Here is a 17,555-nt window from a genome sequence, read left to right as displayed (position 1 = left end):
ACCCATTCTGCTCTTTCCAGCTTTCCCTCAGAGTGATATCCTTGCAGAGCACTACAGAGATCTGTAAATTGGACTTATTTGTGGCTCTGACTTGATTTAGACAGACAGAGAGGAGCGTTGGTACAAACCTGGCACTTCTGCCGGAGCTGCCTGAGCTCTTTGATGACAGGAGCAAGGCTTGCCTTCTTCTCTGCCACCACTGCATTCAGCTTCTTTACCTGAGAAAGGGACAAAAGAATATTCATTAACACTAAAAAGGACATTCATGTAATTAGGGATTTGAAAAGAAAGGGGAGACAAAGAAAAATGTGGGGAGAAAATATCTGTGATGAAGCCATAATTACGTACGAATTATATATAAATGAAGCCTTAATTATATAACCAAGTTCAGGTCTAATTAGGACAGGGAAAGAGCCCATCTGGCAGCGGGGTCATTCCCATAAACGAGACAAATTCTGCTCCCAGAACATCCCAGAGAATTCCAGGAGACAGCCCATGTGCCAGATACCAAAGAGCTTAAGGAGTAGGGAAAATGAAGGAATTGCATAGTGGGAGACTGAAAGAAAGGGAGAAATCCTTAAGAAAAAAGCCAAACAAACCTGCATAGGTTAAATAAAGCTTGAAAATGCTAAAACTGAGGCACACAGACATATTTACACTGAAAATTAAAATTTTATCCAGCTTTCTATTTGAGAGCAATTCTACTTTAATTATACCATTTTATTTTAAAAGTGCTTCGATGATTTAAAAAAACGCTATTTTGCTTTTTGCTCTTTTATAATATTTTCAAATTAGAAATTCAAGTTCTTTCTTGCTTCTACAGCTATGTGGGCAGGTAAATTAAAACATGACAGATCTAAGGGCAATTGAAAATCAGGCTATAGAGAAAAAGACAAGCTATTTAGCTCTTTAAGCATATTAAGTATCTTTCTAACAAAAGCTGAACTCCAGTGATTTACAAACATTTTAGAAAAAGATTCTGTTACAGATTCAAACCATTCATCTCTTTCAAATAATGTGCAAGAACAAATACGAAACCACTTCTGAAATCACAAAAAAAGTAAAAAAATCAAAGACAAGACTTGATACCCCTGAGGTTTCTGAAGGGGAGAAAAGGAGGATTTATTTGTAGGATTTATTTTTGTATATAGCTCTTCTTTGTACATTAAAAGAAATGCACATTTTAGTAAATTTTGTCTAGATTACCTTTGGAGATGTATCTGAATTTTATACATATATATATATATATAAACATAGATTAAAGGAAAATTATTGCCCCCCCAAAAAAACATTAAACTTGGGGTTATATGCTGAGGAACTAGATATTCAAACTGAGCAAATACAGTAGTTTAAGACAAAAATCACCATTTCAGACATATTATCTAATGTCTGGCCTTTCATTTCATCCATTTCACTCTTCACTGCAGAGACTCTTTCCAGCTCCTCCTGGGTGTAACTGTATCCAGAAATGCCTTTTTTCTCTTCAATCACTTGCTGCAGACACAAACAATAAGTGCTGAATTAACCCCATTAACCAAGAAACAGCAAATTCCTTAGTGAAGCCAAAATATTGTAAAGAAGTGAAAAGGGTAAGTACTGCAATCAATTTATTTTATTTATCAATTTATTATTATTAACCAATTTATTATTATTAATCTAGCTGCCAGCAAAACTAAATTTTATCTTGTGCCTGTACAGCAGGATGACAACAACTCTCTGTAAATGCAATGTTTGGTCACTGTGCCCACTGAAGTGAACAGAAAGTTTCCACAAAGCAAAGTGGGCTTGTGGTCAGGCTCTGAAGAAGCTCAATGTATAAAATCCAGATGCTTCATCAGAACATGTAGCTAATGATTTTATAAACTATTTTGATAACAAGAATACAGGTATTGGAAGAAAATACCACAGACAGTGTTCCTGCATTTGGGATGAATGTATATTCCCTGAATGCTTACAGTTATCCAGAGAGAAATCCTGCTGCTGCTGTTCTGGCTTAGGAAAGATTCATCCAGTTTTAAATTTAAATGCATTTTCTTCTAAATATTCTGGGGCTGGAATGTTTCCTTCCTGCCTGCTCTTTTTTTAAATACTATTCCTATATATTTTACAGCAGTAACTTGAATCCTACTCACTGTTGATCGTTTTCAAAGCCCTTACTACATCTGTGGATAGCAAAAACTAATTTAAGAACCCAGCCTTGCTCTAACTGGAGTTCGTGCAGACCTACCATTGACTTTAAAAAGCAGGGTCAAGCCCCTCAGTCTAAAATGAAACTGCAGATCGGTGCTGACAGTTGCTGAACACAAAGTACAGCAGCTCCACAGTCAACAGATAAAAATACATTCTATACCCTGATGGCTCTCTGGGTTAGGGCAGCAGGAGCTGGGACGATGTACATTAGAATCCCAACAGCATCCGTGGGATCCTATGGCTGTTAGCAGGGAAGGGAGGGCTGTGGGAGCAGCACATGCTCATGTTACCAACTGCTGCTGAATGGCCTCGTGGCGCTGCTTCAGAAGCTCCTCTGTCCTCTGGAGGATTCCATACTCAGCTGTAATTTCTGCTATTTCCAGGCGCTTCTTTTTATAAAGTGTGTTCTTGCTCCGGAGCTTATTAACGTACTGCTTGAGCTGGGGAGAGAGAGAACACAAACTCATCTCACTGAGAGCAAGAAGGGCCTTATCACAGCCTGTTGCTGTGTAAAATGTAATTATCCTCCTTGGCCTGCACGTTGAAGATGAAGTGTTTAGAACAGAGGGCTGGAATTCAGGATTCCCAGGGTCTATTTATTTTCAGCTCTGCATTTGTTCACTGGGTGAAATCAAAAGAACCAGCATTGCTTTCCGTCCCAGTGCACTCATTTGTAATCCTGAGATCACTCCCTTCTGCTCACCGCCATTTGACAGCTGGAAAAGTAAATACTCTTTGCAAAACATTATGAGAATCACGGATAATAAAAAAGTTAATGCAATAGTAATTTGCACTTGTACCAGAACCCCAGAGCTCTGCAGACCAAAACACAGCAACAGAGTGCAGGAAAATTGGAAGGGAAGAGGGCATGGGAAAAACTATCTTGAAATGTTCTCAATAGTTAAAACTTGTTCCCTCTCCTTGACTCTTGCAGATCTAAATATCACTGGCTAAGTTTTTTAAACCAGGCAAATAAAAGCAGAACCCCTGCCCTGAAGCAGAGAATGCAATACCTATTTCACTCAAAATCTGAAGTACTGAAGAATTTATATTTTTATTAAAGACTAAGTAAAATAATACAAATCCTTACAGACCAACAGCCTTAGCTAATTTACACCTGAACCTGTGTGTGTTGAATTTGTAACACATACCAAGTACCAGAGGCTGAAACAACCAGGTAATATCTTTCTCTGCCTTAATATTTTCCATCTGTCATACAGGCTTAGCTCTTACCCTTGGATTTTACATGACAGCTATGAGCTAAATGCCAGTCACAGCTCAAAAATGCACTAAGAGATGGAAAGCAAATAAAATTTATTAGAGTAAATGTTGTAAGAACAGGCTTCAGAACACCCCTTGACGAGGAGGGTCCAGTGTGTGCAGGGAGCACAAACCAGGCAGCCCCAGGAGGAAAAAGAATCCCATTACCACTGACACAGGTTTAAAATTCAAACATAAAATGACTTTAGATTTTGATATTTACATGAATTTTTTTCTTTTTGCAAAATTATCTCTCTCCCTTCTAAAGAATAAATCCAAAAAACCCAATGTGACCACAGGCTAAGAACCCCCAGAGTAACTGTATGTTCTATAAAAAGTGTCCTGGGCAAGGTGCCCACAATGAAATCAACCCTGTTCATCTGCCATCCTGTGCAATATCTAGGCCAAAGCTGCCTCTCTCTTGCTACGCTCCAGAACTATTTTTAAAGCCAAAAGCTATAAACGTTTTTGGTGAAAGAACAAACCCACAAATTACTCAATGTGCTCTATGCAGATTGGCCTCTCTGTGGCTTTGGGATAACATCCTACATCCTGCTACTACCCAGGACAAGGATATACAAGGTCACCTGAGCCCCAGTGTGGCTGAGGCAGCTCTGCCACTGTCACACTCTTTATTTTTACTTAATACAGTCAAACCAGAATTTATTCCTTTTCCCAGCAAATTCAAGTATATCCTCTTAGTTAATAAAAAGAACTTTTTTTTTTTTAAATTGCTTAGACAATACCAAGTTTTCTGTGATTTCTAAGAGATTCCAAAAGTATAAATACAAGCTCTCCAACTGAGGAAAAGCTAAAGGAAGCACAATCTTGATCAAGTAGTTCCTGAGATACTTCATTTGACCAGTGGAATATAGTAAAGGATGATGTACAGGATTAAAATTAATATGTGGCCACACAGAGCTATCGAATCTGAATGATTTTCTGTCAGTGGATCCCAGGATGAAAAGCAAACTATTATTCTCTTCTCTAGCTACTTTTAAGGTCTTGAAAATAGCTCGAGTGGGAGGGAGAGTATTTGCATATTCAGTATTCAAAGCATAATGTATTTTTCAATGGAAGTCAAAGGATCTTGTTGATTAACGAACCAACTCCACCACTGTTCTATTATTAGTTGATTAACTTAGGACTGTATAATACAAATTTTATCCAAAATGCTCATGGTGACAAGTGAAACTTGTTCATTTTAAGAGGTGGATGTCAGTCTTTCAGCACAATCTCTGGCTTTTTAAAAGCAAACTTGACCTTTCACACAGCTATTATTGCAGCAAACAAGGTAAAACAAGATAAAAACAATGGTAGCAAAATTATAACCTATGTAGAAAATCAATCAATAATTGGCAGAGCTTTCAAAAGACCTGATCTACTCCAAAGGCAGCACACATTAGTTCCTTAAAACCTCCCTGATTGAAGGCTCCTTTAGATCCAGGGCCAAATTCTGAGCTGGAATTCTTAGATTTTACTCCTCTTAAATCAGCAGCTTGTAGGGATCTTATGATAAAATTAGGTTTCTTCAGTCTAAAAGCTGAGAATCATTCTGTAGGTTTCTAAAAATTAAAAGAAAGCTCCTTGTAAAATACCACTGTTTTCATTTATGTCAGCATTGCTTCTCAGGCTTTATAAATCTCATGCCTCCACCTCTGTGGAGATGAAAAATTCAAGCCCTTACAATGCTATAAACCTTGAATTTTACTGTTGTAAAAGGTCTTCTACATAACTTGAAGAGTTCACAAAGGAACAACACTGCTTGGCCACATCACTTTAAAGTTAAGTAACCAAAGGAATCCACTTTTGAGCAGCAGCATTTTCCCATAGACCAGCTCAGCTGCTCCCCGTGTCCAAACTCAGCAGGCTCATCCTACAGAATTCCCAGGGATCTGCCCGTGCCCGCAGTGATATTCCAGTCAAGGCCACGTCCACCAGTAGCTTTTCTTTCTCAAGTCATTTAACACAAACAGTTATTTGAGCTTCAAAGATTAAATGACTGGCCAAGACCCAAGTGCTGGCACTGAGTGAGCAGTTGAAGCAAACCAGCCTGGAGCCCCTGTTTGCTGATCGAGACAGAGCCCCTGGAGACACAAAAACCATCCAAAGGAAAGCAAGGAAAGATTCTGCTTTTTCACTTGGCTATTTTTATGGGTGAGTGTAACATAACAAGTGTGGAATGTGGATTATGGAATACACTGACTGAAAGCAGGATTTTGATCTCTCATACAATGTCTTGCAGGTATCCACCATCCCTGGGCAGATTTCCTGCATTATGTTCCATTTTTATTGGAAGAATCCAGCAATGCACCTCCTTTATACTTTTCTCCATTTATTAGAATCTGAGAGAGGTTGGCATGACCACATTAAGTCTCACCACGCTTAGTGAAGTTATTAAATATGACAACAGTTCTAAACACAACAACATCAAATCAGGGATGTTGAAACGGCTTCTCCAGGACCATGCAGAGCCTGGCAGGACCCCCCTCCAGGAAAGGACACCAGCCTGTGCTTTAGTGGACTGAACTAGGAACCCAACTCAGCTCCTCTAATGCTCAGTCTTGTGCTTTCACTACAAGCCCATCACTTCTTTAAAACTCCCATTTGCTCCATGTGAAGTTTTCACAAGGTTCTTACTCCAAGATTATCATTAAAGGACAAAATGGATAAACTTGTTTTCTGAAAAGAACAAATCCCACATAAATCCCTCACTTTAGAGTAAAATCTTTTAAAATAGTATTTGCTGGATTAATGCAGCAATTTGATTGTGTTATTGTAATCAAAAAATTCTTCATACAAAAGTACTACCAAAAAAAAGTATTGTTTGTAAAAAAGGAAGTATTATTTGTAAAAAAACACCAGTATTTCTTTATGAAATACCAAACCAAAGTTCCAAATAACCAGTTCTGTTAATAAAATTATTTGCATAAGCACAATAATTGAAGAAAATCTTAGCAGACTATCTAGTTCTTAAGAACTGAGGAACAGATGTTTTAATTTCTAACTAGACTAATTAACAGGATACAGACTGTCCAAAGTATTAAAATTCAGTTAAGAAAAGTTCCTGATCATGACAGTTTTCCATATTTTTTCCTAAGAGGCTCTAAATTTAAGCCAGTACAGCCACTGTTGGACAGAGTTAATAACTCATACACAGGATGAGCTTCTAAAAGGCACAAGCAGTAGGATCTCGGGCTATTCAAACAAGAGTATCCTATGGTCTGTTTGTGGTACAGCTCAGCCAGGAAAACTCTTCCTTAGCATTGAGTATTCATGTCTAAGGAGCCTCTGACAGACTGGAATGGGACTCTGCTAGAGCCTGAGGGAGAGCTGAGGGAAAGGCAACAACTGACAGGACAACATTTCCTGGGTTCTGGCTTAAACCAGCCCACACTGATGGAGAGAGACCATTTACAAGGGCCTGGAGAGATAGGACAAGGGGGAATGGGTTCACACTGACAGAGAGAAGGATTTGATGAGATATTGGGAAGAAATTCCTCCCTGTGAGGGTGGGGAGGCCCCGGCACAGGTTGTCCAGAGAAGCTGTGGCTGCCCCATCCCTGGAAGTGTCCAAGGCCAGGTTGGATGGGGCTTGGAGCAACCTGGGCTAGTGGAAGGTGTCCCTGCCCGTGGCAGGGTCTTTAAGGTCCCTTCCAACCCAGGCCATTCTGGGATTCTCTTATTCTGTGAACATTTGAGTCATGAGCTCCTTTACAGCTACTCTCTTCAAAATCCACCCACCCAGTCTGGAGTGAGATAACTGTTCCTGGTGGATTCAGGTGAATGGACAGTTTTTGAGACAAGATCTATGGTCTGAGGCTGTTTTCTCTGTTTGCAAATTGAAACATTTTTCCCCTGTATTTTCCAAGGAGCAGGTTGGCATGGACAAGCATTTGTATGGAAAAATAACTAAACTCCTTATGTAAATGAATATTCCAACCTCACACACCTGTTACAAAGTGAGAGGACTTTCTTTGCCACATTTACAAACCCAGATTCATTTCAGCTCCTGCAGCTCAGCACAGCTCTGAGACTGCTCTGCTCCCATGCCTTGGGCAGCTCGAGGTTCTTGGGGGCCTGTGCTGAACTCTGAAAAGTACAATGGGTTGTGTAAAGAGCTAAAAATATCCCAGCTTTACCCAGGATCACTTGCAATTGAACCATCCAGCCTTCTAAGTGTCAACATGTGATTCCCCAATTTTCAGGATCTGACAGCTGCAGCGAGGAGCCGCCAACTGTGCCTCTGTTCGGTGCACTTGGCTTGAAGCACTTAAAAAGATTTCATAATCCCCAAAGCAGACAATTTATTCCCATTTTCTTTGTGTTTGATGTAAATGAATTGGTTATTCCCTGCTGTTTCTTCTGAGTTCTATCCAGGTGTACAACCTCTGGAACCCTGTGGAATGCTGTAACATTCCTTTTTATGACTATGGAAGAAAGCAAAACGCTGGCACCTGAAAAGCTAAGCCAGGATTGACCTTTTGGTGATTGAAGGGCTAAGAAGATGTCAACTGGAGATCCAAACACTGGTTTGGGAGCAAAGGTGCTGATTCTTCCATTGCCAAGTCTTGGGAGTGCCATGATGTAAGAGGAGAGAGCAAGGTGAGACAAAGAGATTAGAAATACTGGGTATAGGAGAAATATAATGCCTTGATTTCACTGTAGTGTTCAGATGGGATTAAAATATCCATTAAAAAATCCATTTAAACTTAAGACAGCAAAGCTATTTGTTAAAAAGCCTCTTTCTCCCTTTTAAAAATGGAGGAACTGAATGTAAAACGTGTGTGGCTGCAACAGGAAAGTGCAGGGAAGCTCCTGGTTGCCAGAGTGCAAAGTGAAGGGTGAACGTCCAACGGAATCCACGGATTGCAACAGTGACTCACCACAGCATTAACCACCATTCCCTTTGCTATTGGCTCACAGCTGCAGAAACAGAGCACTGAAGCAGAACATACAAATCCTAAAGCAGAACATATTGGAAACTAATCTACAGCAAAAGGCTGAGGGTGAGGAACCGAGGCTGGCACTGATGAGGGAGAACCTGCTCCATCACCTCTTCCCTCCCAGCCCCATCCCTTCCATCAGTCCTGGCTTCCCACACCTCCCCTCTGAGGCAGGACTGATTCTGCAATGTGCATTTGCGAGGTACTTTGAGGAGATGCAAAATTTACAGCACGAGGCCCTGTGCAGCATTTTTGGCAGCCAACGTTTCCAAAGGAGTTAAATATCACTGTCTGCACTTTACAGATGAGGAAATCAGGACCTTTGAAAAAGCAGCCATCAAAAATCATCAAGAATTCAAATCCTTTCCTAGTTTTTAGCCATAGGAAACACCCTTTTTACTGCTTTACACTGGTGCCTGTGAGTACCACTGCACTACAGCCAAGGAAGTAATAAAAGAGAACAGGACATGGATGTATATATTGGCTTCCTTGCCAATACATATTTCCTTGAAGAAAGTATTTTACAAACCAGGAAATGCTTGCAATGGAAAGACAAACACTCCTGATTTTAAGCTGATGGTTTTCTCCAAATTGCTCAGTCATTTATCCTTCACTCTGCAAAATGAAGACATTTTAAAATTGAAAATATTTAAAAAATCAAGAGCAGAACACATTTGAACAGAAGGAACACGGGTCATGTCCAAAACAGGTCTTGTCCTTTTCCTGTCTTGAGCCTCTTCCTTGTGTCAGACAATTAACTAGAATTTTTCATTACTGAGCATTTTAAAAGGTTCCTCCTTATGAGGTTTCCCTCCTACCCTGTTCTCCTTGAATTTCTATGGATCAGAGTTTCCTGTCCCCCTCAAGAACAGGCACAACAGGAATTATTTCTTACCTTACAGTGAATGTGCAGATAATGTAAAACATATGCTGCTGTCTTGGTAATGCATTCTTGTTGATTAATTAAACACTTCTTTCCCTCACATGTCATGAAACACAGATTGTCAGATTTCTGCTTTTATTTTTGCTTAAAAAGTTGTCAAAGACTCCAGCAATGTGCCCACTGGGGCTGAAAACCCTGCAGAGAAATCTAATCCAGTGGGTTTCTTATAACTGCTGCCTAAGGAATGTGATACAATATGTGATGGGAAGAGAAATCAACATCTTAATTTTTCCAAGTCCCCGTGCCATTACTTCCACCTGTAGTTTTCATCCATACTCACTCTACTCTTTAAGACTCCTTTAAAACAAAACTGGTTTTGTGGAGCAGGAATGTCCTATGGGACTAGGAAGGGAGTTCCTTCTACAAAGGGCGTTCCCTGTATTGAGTAGTAAGTAAAAAAAGCACAAAAACAAAGAAAAAGCAAGCAAAGAGTGTGTTCCTCTGGATAAATGATGGCAGTGCAAATGAAATGTTCCTCTGGATAAATGATGGCAGGGCAAACAAAGACAATATGTGAGAGAATGAAAAGATATATTAAGTCAGAGAATGAAGCAGCTAAAATACTCTTCAGTTTAGTGACTCTGCCTGTGAGTGCCCTTAGCAGCTTCTCCCAAACTGGGAAAAATTACTGGCTGGAGAAAAGTCAATTTATTTTGGTGACAAACCACTACTAAGCTGCAGCTCCTTTATTCTGTGCAAACTTTTGAGAAAAAAAAGAGTCTGGGAAATTTGCTTTCCAAGTAAAAACTTTTGTGGAGAATAAATACCACAGGACTAACTGATAATTACTGTTATTATGCTTTATAATCATAGAGACTTTATATACAATTTATAATTATATCAACCTTTGTATTCAGTTATTTCCCATCATAACACTGTGATGATATTTTGATCCAGAGTCTGGAATGTTAGGACAGCCCAACAGACCTTGCAATGGATTAGGTACCATGTGAATAATTGTAACTAATAATTTGAAAATAGCTAAAAATTCAGCACTGTTGCACTATAAATATTGGAAAGCATTTGGAAGCACTGGACAGCACTGTATTATCTGCACATTAAAAAAAGAGCCTTCAAATATGTTAATTTTGGAATTTGATGACAAAAATGTGCATTAAAAAAACAGAGGCTGATCTGTGGCAATGGTGTGGTCTAACAATGTACCATAAAAACGCTGCAGAAGGAGCAACTATATTTGCAGTGCAAAGTTAAAAGGAAATTGTGAGTTAACAAAAATTGATCCATCTCTTTAAAAATCCCCCTCTTCCTTCTCTCCACTGTTTCATCCCATACCTCATCCTCTGTCAGGATTTCAGAGCCTTCCAGCTCGTGGGCCTGACTGCTCCTCTGCTGCACCTGCCTCTCCAGCCTGGACATCTCCTCCTTGGCAGCCTGGAGTTCTTCTGCCTTGGCTTCCTTTTTCCGGGAAATTATGGATGCCTGCAGGATCAGGAAAGTCAAAATTGCCTTGTTTGATCATTTAGCAAAATGGAACCCATCAGGTTTCAGGCACTGCCCCCCTGAAACCACATTTGAACTGCCAGAAACTGATTTTCATCAGGAAACGTGAGCATGTCTCACTGCAAAGGAAACATATAAATAGATGTATATATCAAATATATCCATTATATACAGCGGGTTAAATCACAACCTCATTGCAGTTGGCAGCAGGATCCCAACTTTCTCCAGTGTGGATGAGATTTCCAGCACATCCTTTCTGCCCAGACTCAAGTGGATATATTTTACATTTTACATTTACATTTCTTCCCCTCATTTTTTCACTTTCATTGAGGAAAAAGGGAGGCATTTTAGCTGCTCCATTTCTCCTGTTTAGTCCCTTTCTGTGCATATGTAAGATACACCAACATGGCTTAACTGGAAAGTTATCCAAGATTTCACAAATGTCATAATACAGATTTTTATAACTCCAACCTACTCCAACCTACAGAAATATGTTACACTAAAGCAGAACTGAGCCACTAAATCTTGGCAAATAGCTGGAAGATGATGAATAAAGCAATACAGCACAGAAATAGTGCAGATTACAGATTATACTTTTCTTTCTGAGTCTAGAATATAAAGCATTTGAAAAATATTTTATACAAGACTGCATATTTAATAATACCTGAGTTTTGAGCAGAAGCTGACAGATTTGGGAACATAATATACACTAGTTCAGGGATAAAAAAAAAAAGAGGGATTTTTATCTTGCCAAAGTATCCTGTTGAAACATATTTTAAAATAAAACAACAGGTTAATTTAGATGCACGTGCATGAATTTGGAGGCATGGCTGGTTTCTTCAAATGGAAGGGAAAACTCAAAAAAAAACGAAGCCAAAACACACCAGTTTTCTCACACTCAGCTGAAAGGACCAGCTCTGTTCCTAAAAATATCTCTGCCAGAATCGTGCTGGGGTGGGAGCTCAGCCCTGGAGCTCACCAGGGATCTGCAGTGACAAACTGGTACAACAGAGATGATTATTCTGTGGAACAGAACCAGGTCCTGGCAGAAAAAAGCAAAGACCCCAACTTTGAGCAACCTCAACTCCTGGGGCGGATCCTCCTCTCCACCACAGCCCAACTGGCCTTTGGAACCAGCACATTCCAGAGCAGGATTTTCTTTCGGGAAGAGCATCTCTTACAAATCAAAATGGTGTGTTTCACATTGAATTTGTGGCTGGACTGCATTATACATTTTATCCCAATTTTCCCCTCCCACTGATACATTTTACTTGAGCCTTTTTATTTTTTAAGCCATCCCCACCAGCAGCATCATGAAAATCTTCCATAAAATTAGCAGCGGTGCAGGTTGCCTGGAAAAGGAACCACTCAGGTTTCTGTGTGAGCTCTGAAAATCTCCTGGTTCATAAATCCTTTTTATAACTTGTGAATTTACTAAGACTAGACCAGACAGCCTATTTTGTAGCAAGATTATTTTATAGCCTCAGGATAAAAAAAAAAAATAAAAAAATCAAAGAATTCCTTCTTAATAGATGTAACGGGGAAAATGGCATGGGGTCAGACACTAGGAGGGGATGGAGCTGCAGCAGGCAGCCCTCGTGCTGCCTTTTGAGAATCCATCCACAGCTGGAGCTTTACCAAAATAGCTCCTCCAAAATGATCCTTCCAGAACTGCTGTGCTGCAAGGACAGCATCAATACATGTTCACTGACACTGCTGAAAGCAACTGCTTGACTCAGCCCTCAACACACACACGTTCAACAGCTCTTTATTTTTCTTTTTGTCCTCCATTATTATGTATTTCTGATTTATGCTAAATAAATTAAAGAAAAAAAAAACCAGCATGTAAAACAATCAGTGACTGATTTTTTCTCCTGCTTTTGCTTAAAACACAGTTTTGTTCCCTTCTTACCTGCTGGCGATACATGGAAAATTTACTATCTGTTGGCTCATACTTCATCATTCTTTTCTCAGTAAGCTGATTCATTTGTGCATTGACTTCATTTATCTGCAAGACAGAGCAGAAAACTAAGGAAAAGGAGCTTGATTTCTTTTTCTTCTCCAAGAATTAAATGCTTTGCAACCCAGATTTACCATCCAGCAAGTTCCTTTTCTAAAACAGAGAAACAGACCCAAAAAGCTCCATGAGTCATTAAGTATTGGCCAGGAAGAGGCTGTTTTTGGATTTCCAGTTCTGTGCCTTTATGATAAGGCAGAAACACGACGTTGGCCCTGAAAATGAAGTAAAGTGGTGCATGTGGAGAGAAAATGCAGTGAACTGGTACAGGAAAAAGACTGTTATTGCCACATTCTGAGTGAAAAATGCCATTTTATCAATATTAACTAAAATTCCTTTTCATCCAACAGTTTAACCACAAGTTTAAAGAGAAGCAAATAAAGATTAAGGGATAAAAATTTCATCAATACTTTGAGAAATCACAGACCATCATATTCCAGCTGTGTGGCACCTTTTTTTTCCTGCCACAAGATGCACTTGGTTGCTCCTAATCCCAAAACTGTTGAGCTTCATTCCAGCCAAAGCTTCAGAGTTGCTGCATCTGGAGCTCACAGACACACCAGTGTGCAGATTCCAGCTTTCCCAGCACACTGGGACTCTCCCAAGCCATGGAAACCACAGCCCTGGCAACCTTCCTTTAATTCTCTGCTCTCTAGATGGGAGCTGATAAGGCAGCAGTGTAAATATGTGCTGAAATCCCCTGGAGTCAAACCCTAACACAGGGACAGTGCTGGGCATCACCCTGACAATCTGGGAGCAATATCCATGTGCCTGGAAAACCAAGTATTGCAAAAAAAGTGCTCAACAGGACTAAAAATACTCTAACACCTGTAAAAAAAAAAAAAATCTCCTGTGAATTCTATTCTATTAGTGGCAGAACAGGCCTGAATTTGAAAATGGCATAAGAATTCTCTTGTGTGAATAAATTCCTGGGTTTTATATTCTAAAATGCATGATGGTAACATGCTTAGTGCAGTTCAGCTCCTTTTTAAGGCACTGAGATAATAAAAAGCTGACTTAAAAAAAAAAAAACTAAGGCCATGCTGTGATAACAGCCAAGTGTATGACATGGTTTTATTATCTTTCAAGAAGAAGATACTTCCAAAATATAAAAAATCAAAGGTTACATCATGGAGAAAGAGAAAAAAACCTCGGAGCCTTTTAAAACATTGCCAAAAACCCAACAATACACTCGGAAAAGAAACGTGCAAAACAGGCTTTCAAGAATGTCTGAAAGACATAACTGCAGCCACAAATATTGTTTTCATTAGAGGGAATAATCTGGGAAAGCAGAGGCTGAATCACAGAGCTGGTTTATTATTTCAGCCCTAATCTCCCAGTTATTAATGCTGTCATCCCTAACCACGGATACTCTGCTTCCTCATTATCTCCATTTCATAGCAAAACCTGAGCTGGACATCCTGGAGTATTAAACACCTCCCTTGCTAACTCCATTGTAATCTTGTAATCTTCATCATCAATAGAAATACTAATAATTTGCATTCCTCTAAATTCTTCTAGAACATAACATTAGACATTTAATCTTTCATTTAGGATTATGCAAATATGAAAATTTCATAGAGTGAAATACATAAATGTACTTGTGTGGCAACAAATCCCTCTGCATATTTGTAGGATATCCTACAAATAGGGATTTTTTCTCATTCTAACACCATTTGCTTTTAATTTCTGAAAAGATCTAGACAGGTAAGTCAATTGATGCCCAAATTTCCTTTGCTCTTCACAATTAAACCAAACAATGCAGGTCTATTCCAAACACTAAAGAGTTCTGAGCCATTGCACATGGATTAAGGCATCATATTGTGAAGACCCATCACTCAGGGAATGTTGTTCCCTCTATAAACTCTGTGTATGTGTTGGTATAAACACTCCCCTCGAGGTCTCTGAGAGTTAAAAACAAGTGAAATCTGAAAAAACCCAACCCTTTAGTGCTAGATTACCAGCTCTGCTCATACCATTCCAAATTGCCAACACAATTTCCTAAATAGCACCTAAGGATATGATTGGGTTTGGGGTTTGTTTTGGGGTTGGTTTGTTTGTTTGTGTCTGTTTTGTGGGCATTTAAAAAAAAAAACAAACAACTTATCTGAGAGTTTGCATTTAGTGATTAAGACATTATCCTTTGGTTTTACAGCTGAAGGGAGGTTCCTTTGGGAATGAAACAAGGGTATAAAGTAGGGATAAGAACACCAGAGTGTACAAGAAGCTCAGCTTATGCTCCAGAACAATTCAGTGCAACCTTGGTGCCCTCACCTCACTTTGCAGGGCAGTGAGATCAGACTGAGTCATGGCTGGCTCTGCAACCACCTTCTGCAGGAGATACACTGAGGCCTTTTTACTCTCAAGCTCTCTGGGCATTTTTTCAGTAACCAGGTAGGAATTGAAATTTATCTCCTCTTCCAGTTTCTTCATTAAACCTTAAAAACAAATGAAATCAGTGTGTGACTATAAAAGCAATGTAGCAGGTAATTAAGTTTGATTTCCCCAACACACTGGAGTTTTTAGCAGCTGATTACAATAACAACAGCATAACATCTGAGTCTTCTTTTCAGTGCTCAAAGAAAGGGAGTTACTTGATTTAAATTTTTAATCTGGATGTTAAAACAATACAGTAGGTGTTATTATGCACCTCTAACATACAACTATTAACTCCTTGACAGATTCTTTTCATCAATAAACAAGTAAATCCCTTCTAACATGAAACTCCAGCTGAATCAGATGCAAAATTCAACACATGGCACTGATATAAACTGCCATTAAACCTTTATCTGTACAAAAATCTGAATTTGGCCCAGCTCATGTACAGATTTGTTATATCCTTGGAGCTTCACCTTTAAAAGAAAGCTTTTTTTCCATCTGGCATCTAAAAAGGCCTTAAAATGGGCAGAGTTTAATGTATGCCTACTTTAAGGGTCTTTTATATTGCTGGGACACTCATAAATTGCCTCCCTGTAAATAGCCACTATTTTTTCTTATAAGAACAAATGTTTAATCTCAGGAAGCTTATAGACTGAGAATGCAGAAAATAACAATTAAATAAAAAATCAAGAAGAAATTCTTGAATAATGGCATTTATAAGTTTTGTTCTACACAAGCTTAATGCATCTATATCTTACCATGTAAGACTTGGCTCTTGTACAGAGAGTAATTCAGTCTCCTTAACAGTTAATTTATAAATAAACCCAAGTACATACAGATAAGAACAATTCACAGGTAGAAAAATGCAACAGAATAAAAGGAAACATCTATTTAAATTACATTGCAGAGTCTGCACTGACAACAGGCAGTTTAGTGCAATTACTCCTCTGAGACAACTGTGCCAAGGACTACAGGAGTTGGAAGTTACATGTCAGATGAGAGTGGGAACGTGTATTTCAGAGCAGTTTTTATGATCTAGATGACTAAAAGGTAAGTACTCCTGGTTCTTTTGCTTTATAAGATAACTTGCTGGACTTGGGGGGTTTTGTTCTCTCCATATTTAGGAGAAGATGGAATTGCAATGAAAACTGCCAAGAAAAACAAGAAGTTCACAATTTTCTTCTCTTTCATTTACTGCACAAGCAGAGAAGAGCACAGAGATACAAAAGTACAGCTGATGTTGCTGAAACAGAGATGGGAAAGGATGTAGATGAAAGCAGATTTTGGTTCTCAGGCTAAAGAGCCTGACTGATAAAACAAGGTCAGAATGAAGTGAAACAGCCCAGGAAAAGGGGCCCCCTTCATTCTGCTGCTCTTCACCTCTCCCACTCTGCCCTGAGAGATCCTCCTCACCCCCTGCTCCCAGCCCAGGCTGCCAGGAAAGCTGCCAGAGGGGAAATAAGCCATTAGCTCTTGAGAAAACCTCAAGAACTGGAAGAAAGAAAACAGACCCTGGGGAAAGCAGCGCTGCCAACAAAGGCAAGTCAACACAAACTAAATATGAGTGGGAATTCCTCTTTTCCAGCAGTTTAGTTTGTTGGTTTCTGCATTTATAGAAAGCAACATTACAGAAGGACCTTCTCCCCTTGGTGGAGAGGCCATTTATTTCATGCAAAACAGCCCCCACACTGGTTTCAGAGTGGAAAAACCAAGTTACTCTGTGTATGGAACAGCCATCGTGTCCTTGGCACTGCAGCTGCACCTGAGAAACACACTGGGACTTCCTGGGAGAGATTTCCCAATTCTTTCTTCCACAAGAGTTCCATTCCAATCCTCCCCAGCCCACCACAGAGCTGGGCAGGAAGGACCACATTTTAATGTCTCACTAGAAATCTCCCACCTCTGCAAATGCAGCAAAGCTGCTTCCCACATCCCCTGGGAGCTGAATTATCACCTCAGAACTCACTGGAACACAACTCCCAACCCAGTATTTATGCCCAAAGTCTGTGGTGTGGAAATCAATGTGATATTGATTATTTGGATATGAAATATTAATATTCTAATTAAAGCAAATTAACTTCTTGGTTTTCTTGGCAGCAAAAAAAAAACAAACCTGCATATATAACCTATACTTTATTTCTTGTGCTGTTCCAATTTTCTGATCAAAATGTGCAGCCCAAAAGATTTGTCATAGACAATAAACTTAGCAAAGAACCACAAGAGGTTTCATAAGAGCAGGGACCTTTTGACTTCATGGGCTATAACCTTGATCACTATCTGATTTATTTCCCAAATAACCTCAGAGTTGCTCCCAGCTCCTGTCACACCCTGACTGGTTCTTGTGCTTATTCCTGACAGT

The 17,555-nt window shown here is 39.4% G+C and overlaps 1 protein-coding gene across 9 annotated transcripts in view; it reads right to left on the bottom strand.

The window, feature by feature from the left end:
* The window catches only part of IFT81 (intraflagellar transport 81), a 66,285-nt gene that overhangs the window by 35,513 nt on the left and 13,217 nt on the right, over nucleotides 1-17,555 (bottom strand). For all 9 annotated transcript variants that reach the window (XM_039380300.1, XM_039380299.1, XM_039380301.1 and 6 more), the window contains 6 exons: nucleotides 15,092-15,255; nucleotides 12,713-12,808; nucleotides 10,633-10,779; nucleotides 2,481-2,630; nucleotides 1,366-1,494; nucleotides 129-218 (listed from right to left, as the gene is read on the bottom strand). In XM_039380300.1, the coding sequence (XP_039236234.1) occupies nucleotides 129-218; nucleotides 1,366-1,494; nucleotides 2,481-2,630; nucleotides 10,633-10,779; nucleotides 12,713-12,808; nucleotides 15,092-15,255 (776 nt within the window). The remainder of the gene's footprint in view (nucleotides 1-128; nucleotides 219-1,365; nucleotides 1,495-2,480; nucleotides 2,631-10,632; nucleotides 10,780-12,712; nucleotides 12,809-15,091; nucleotides 15,256-17,555) is intronic.

Source organism: Pipra filicauda, unplaced genomic scaffold, assembly GCF_003945595.2.
Source record: "Pipra filicauda isolate LSUMZ 115617 unplaced genomic scaffold, ASM394559v2 scaffold192_size1418226_pilon, whole genome shotgun sequence".
Lineage (NCBI taxonomy): Eukaryota > Metazoa > Chordata > Aves > Passeriformes > Pipridae > Pipra > Pipra filicauda.
This window is presented reverse-complemented; position numbering and strand designations above follow the sequence as displayed.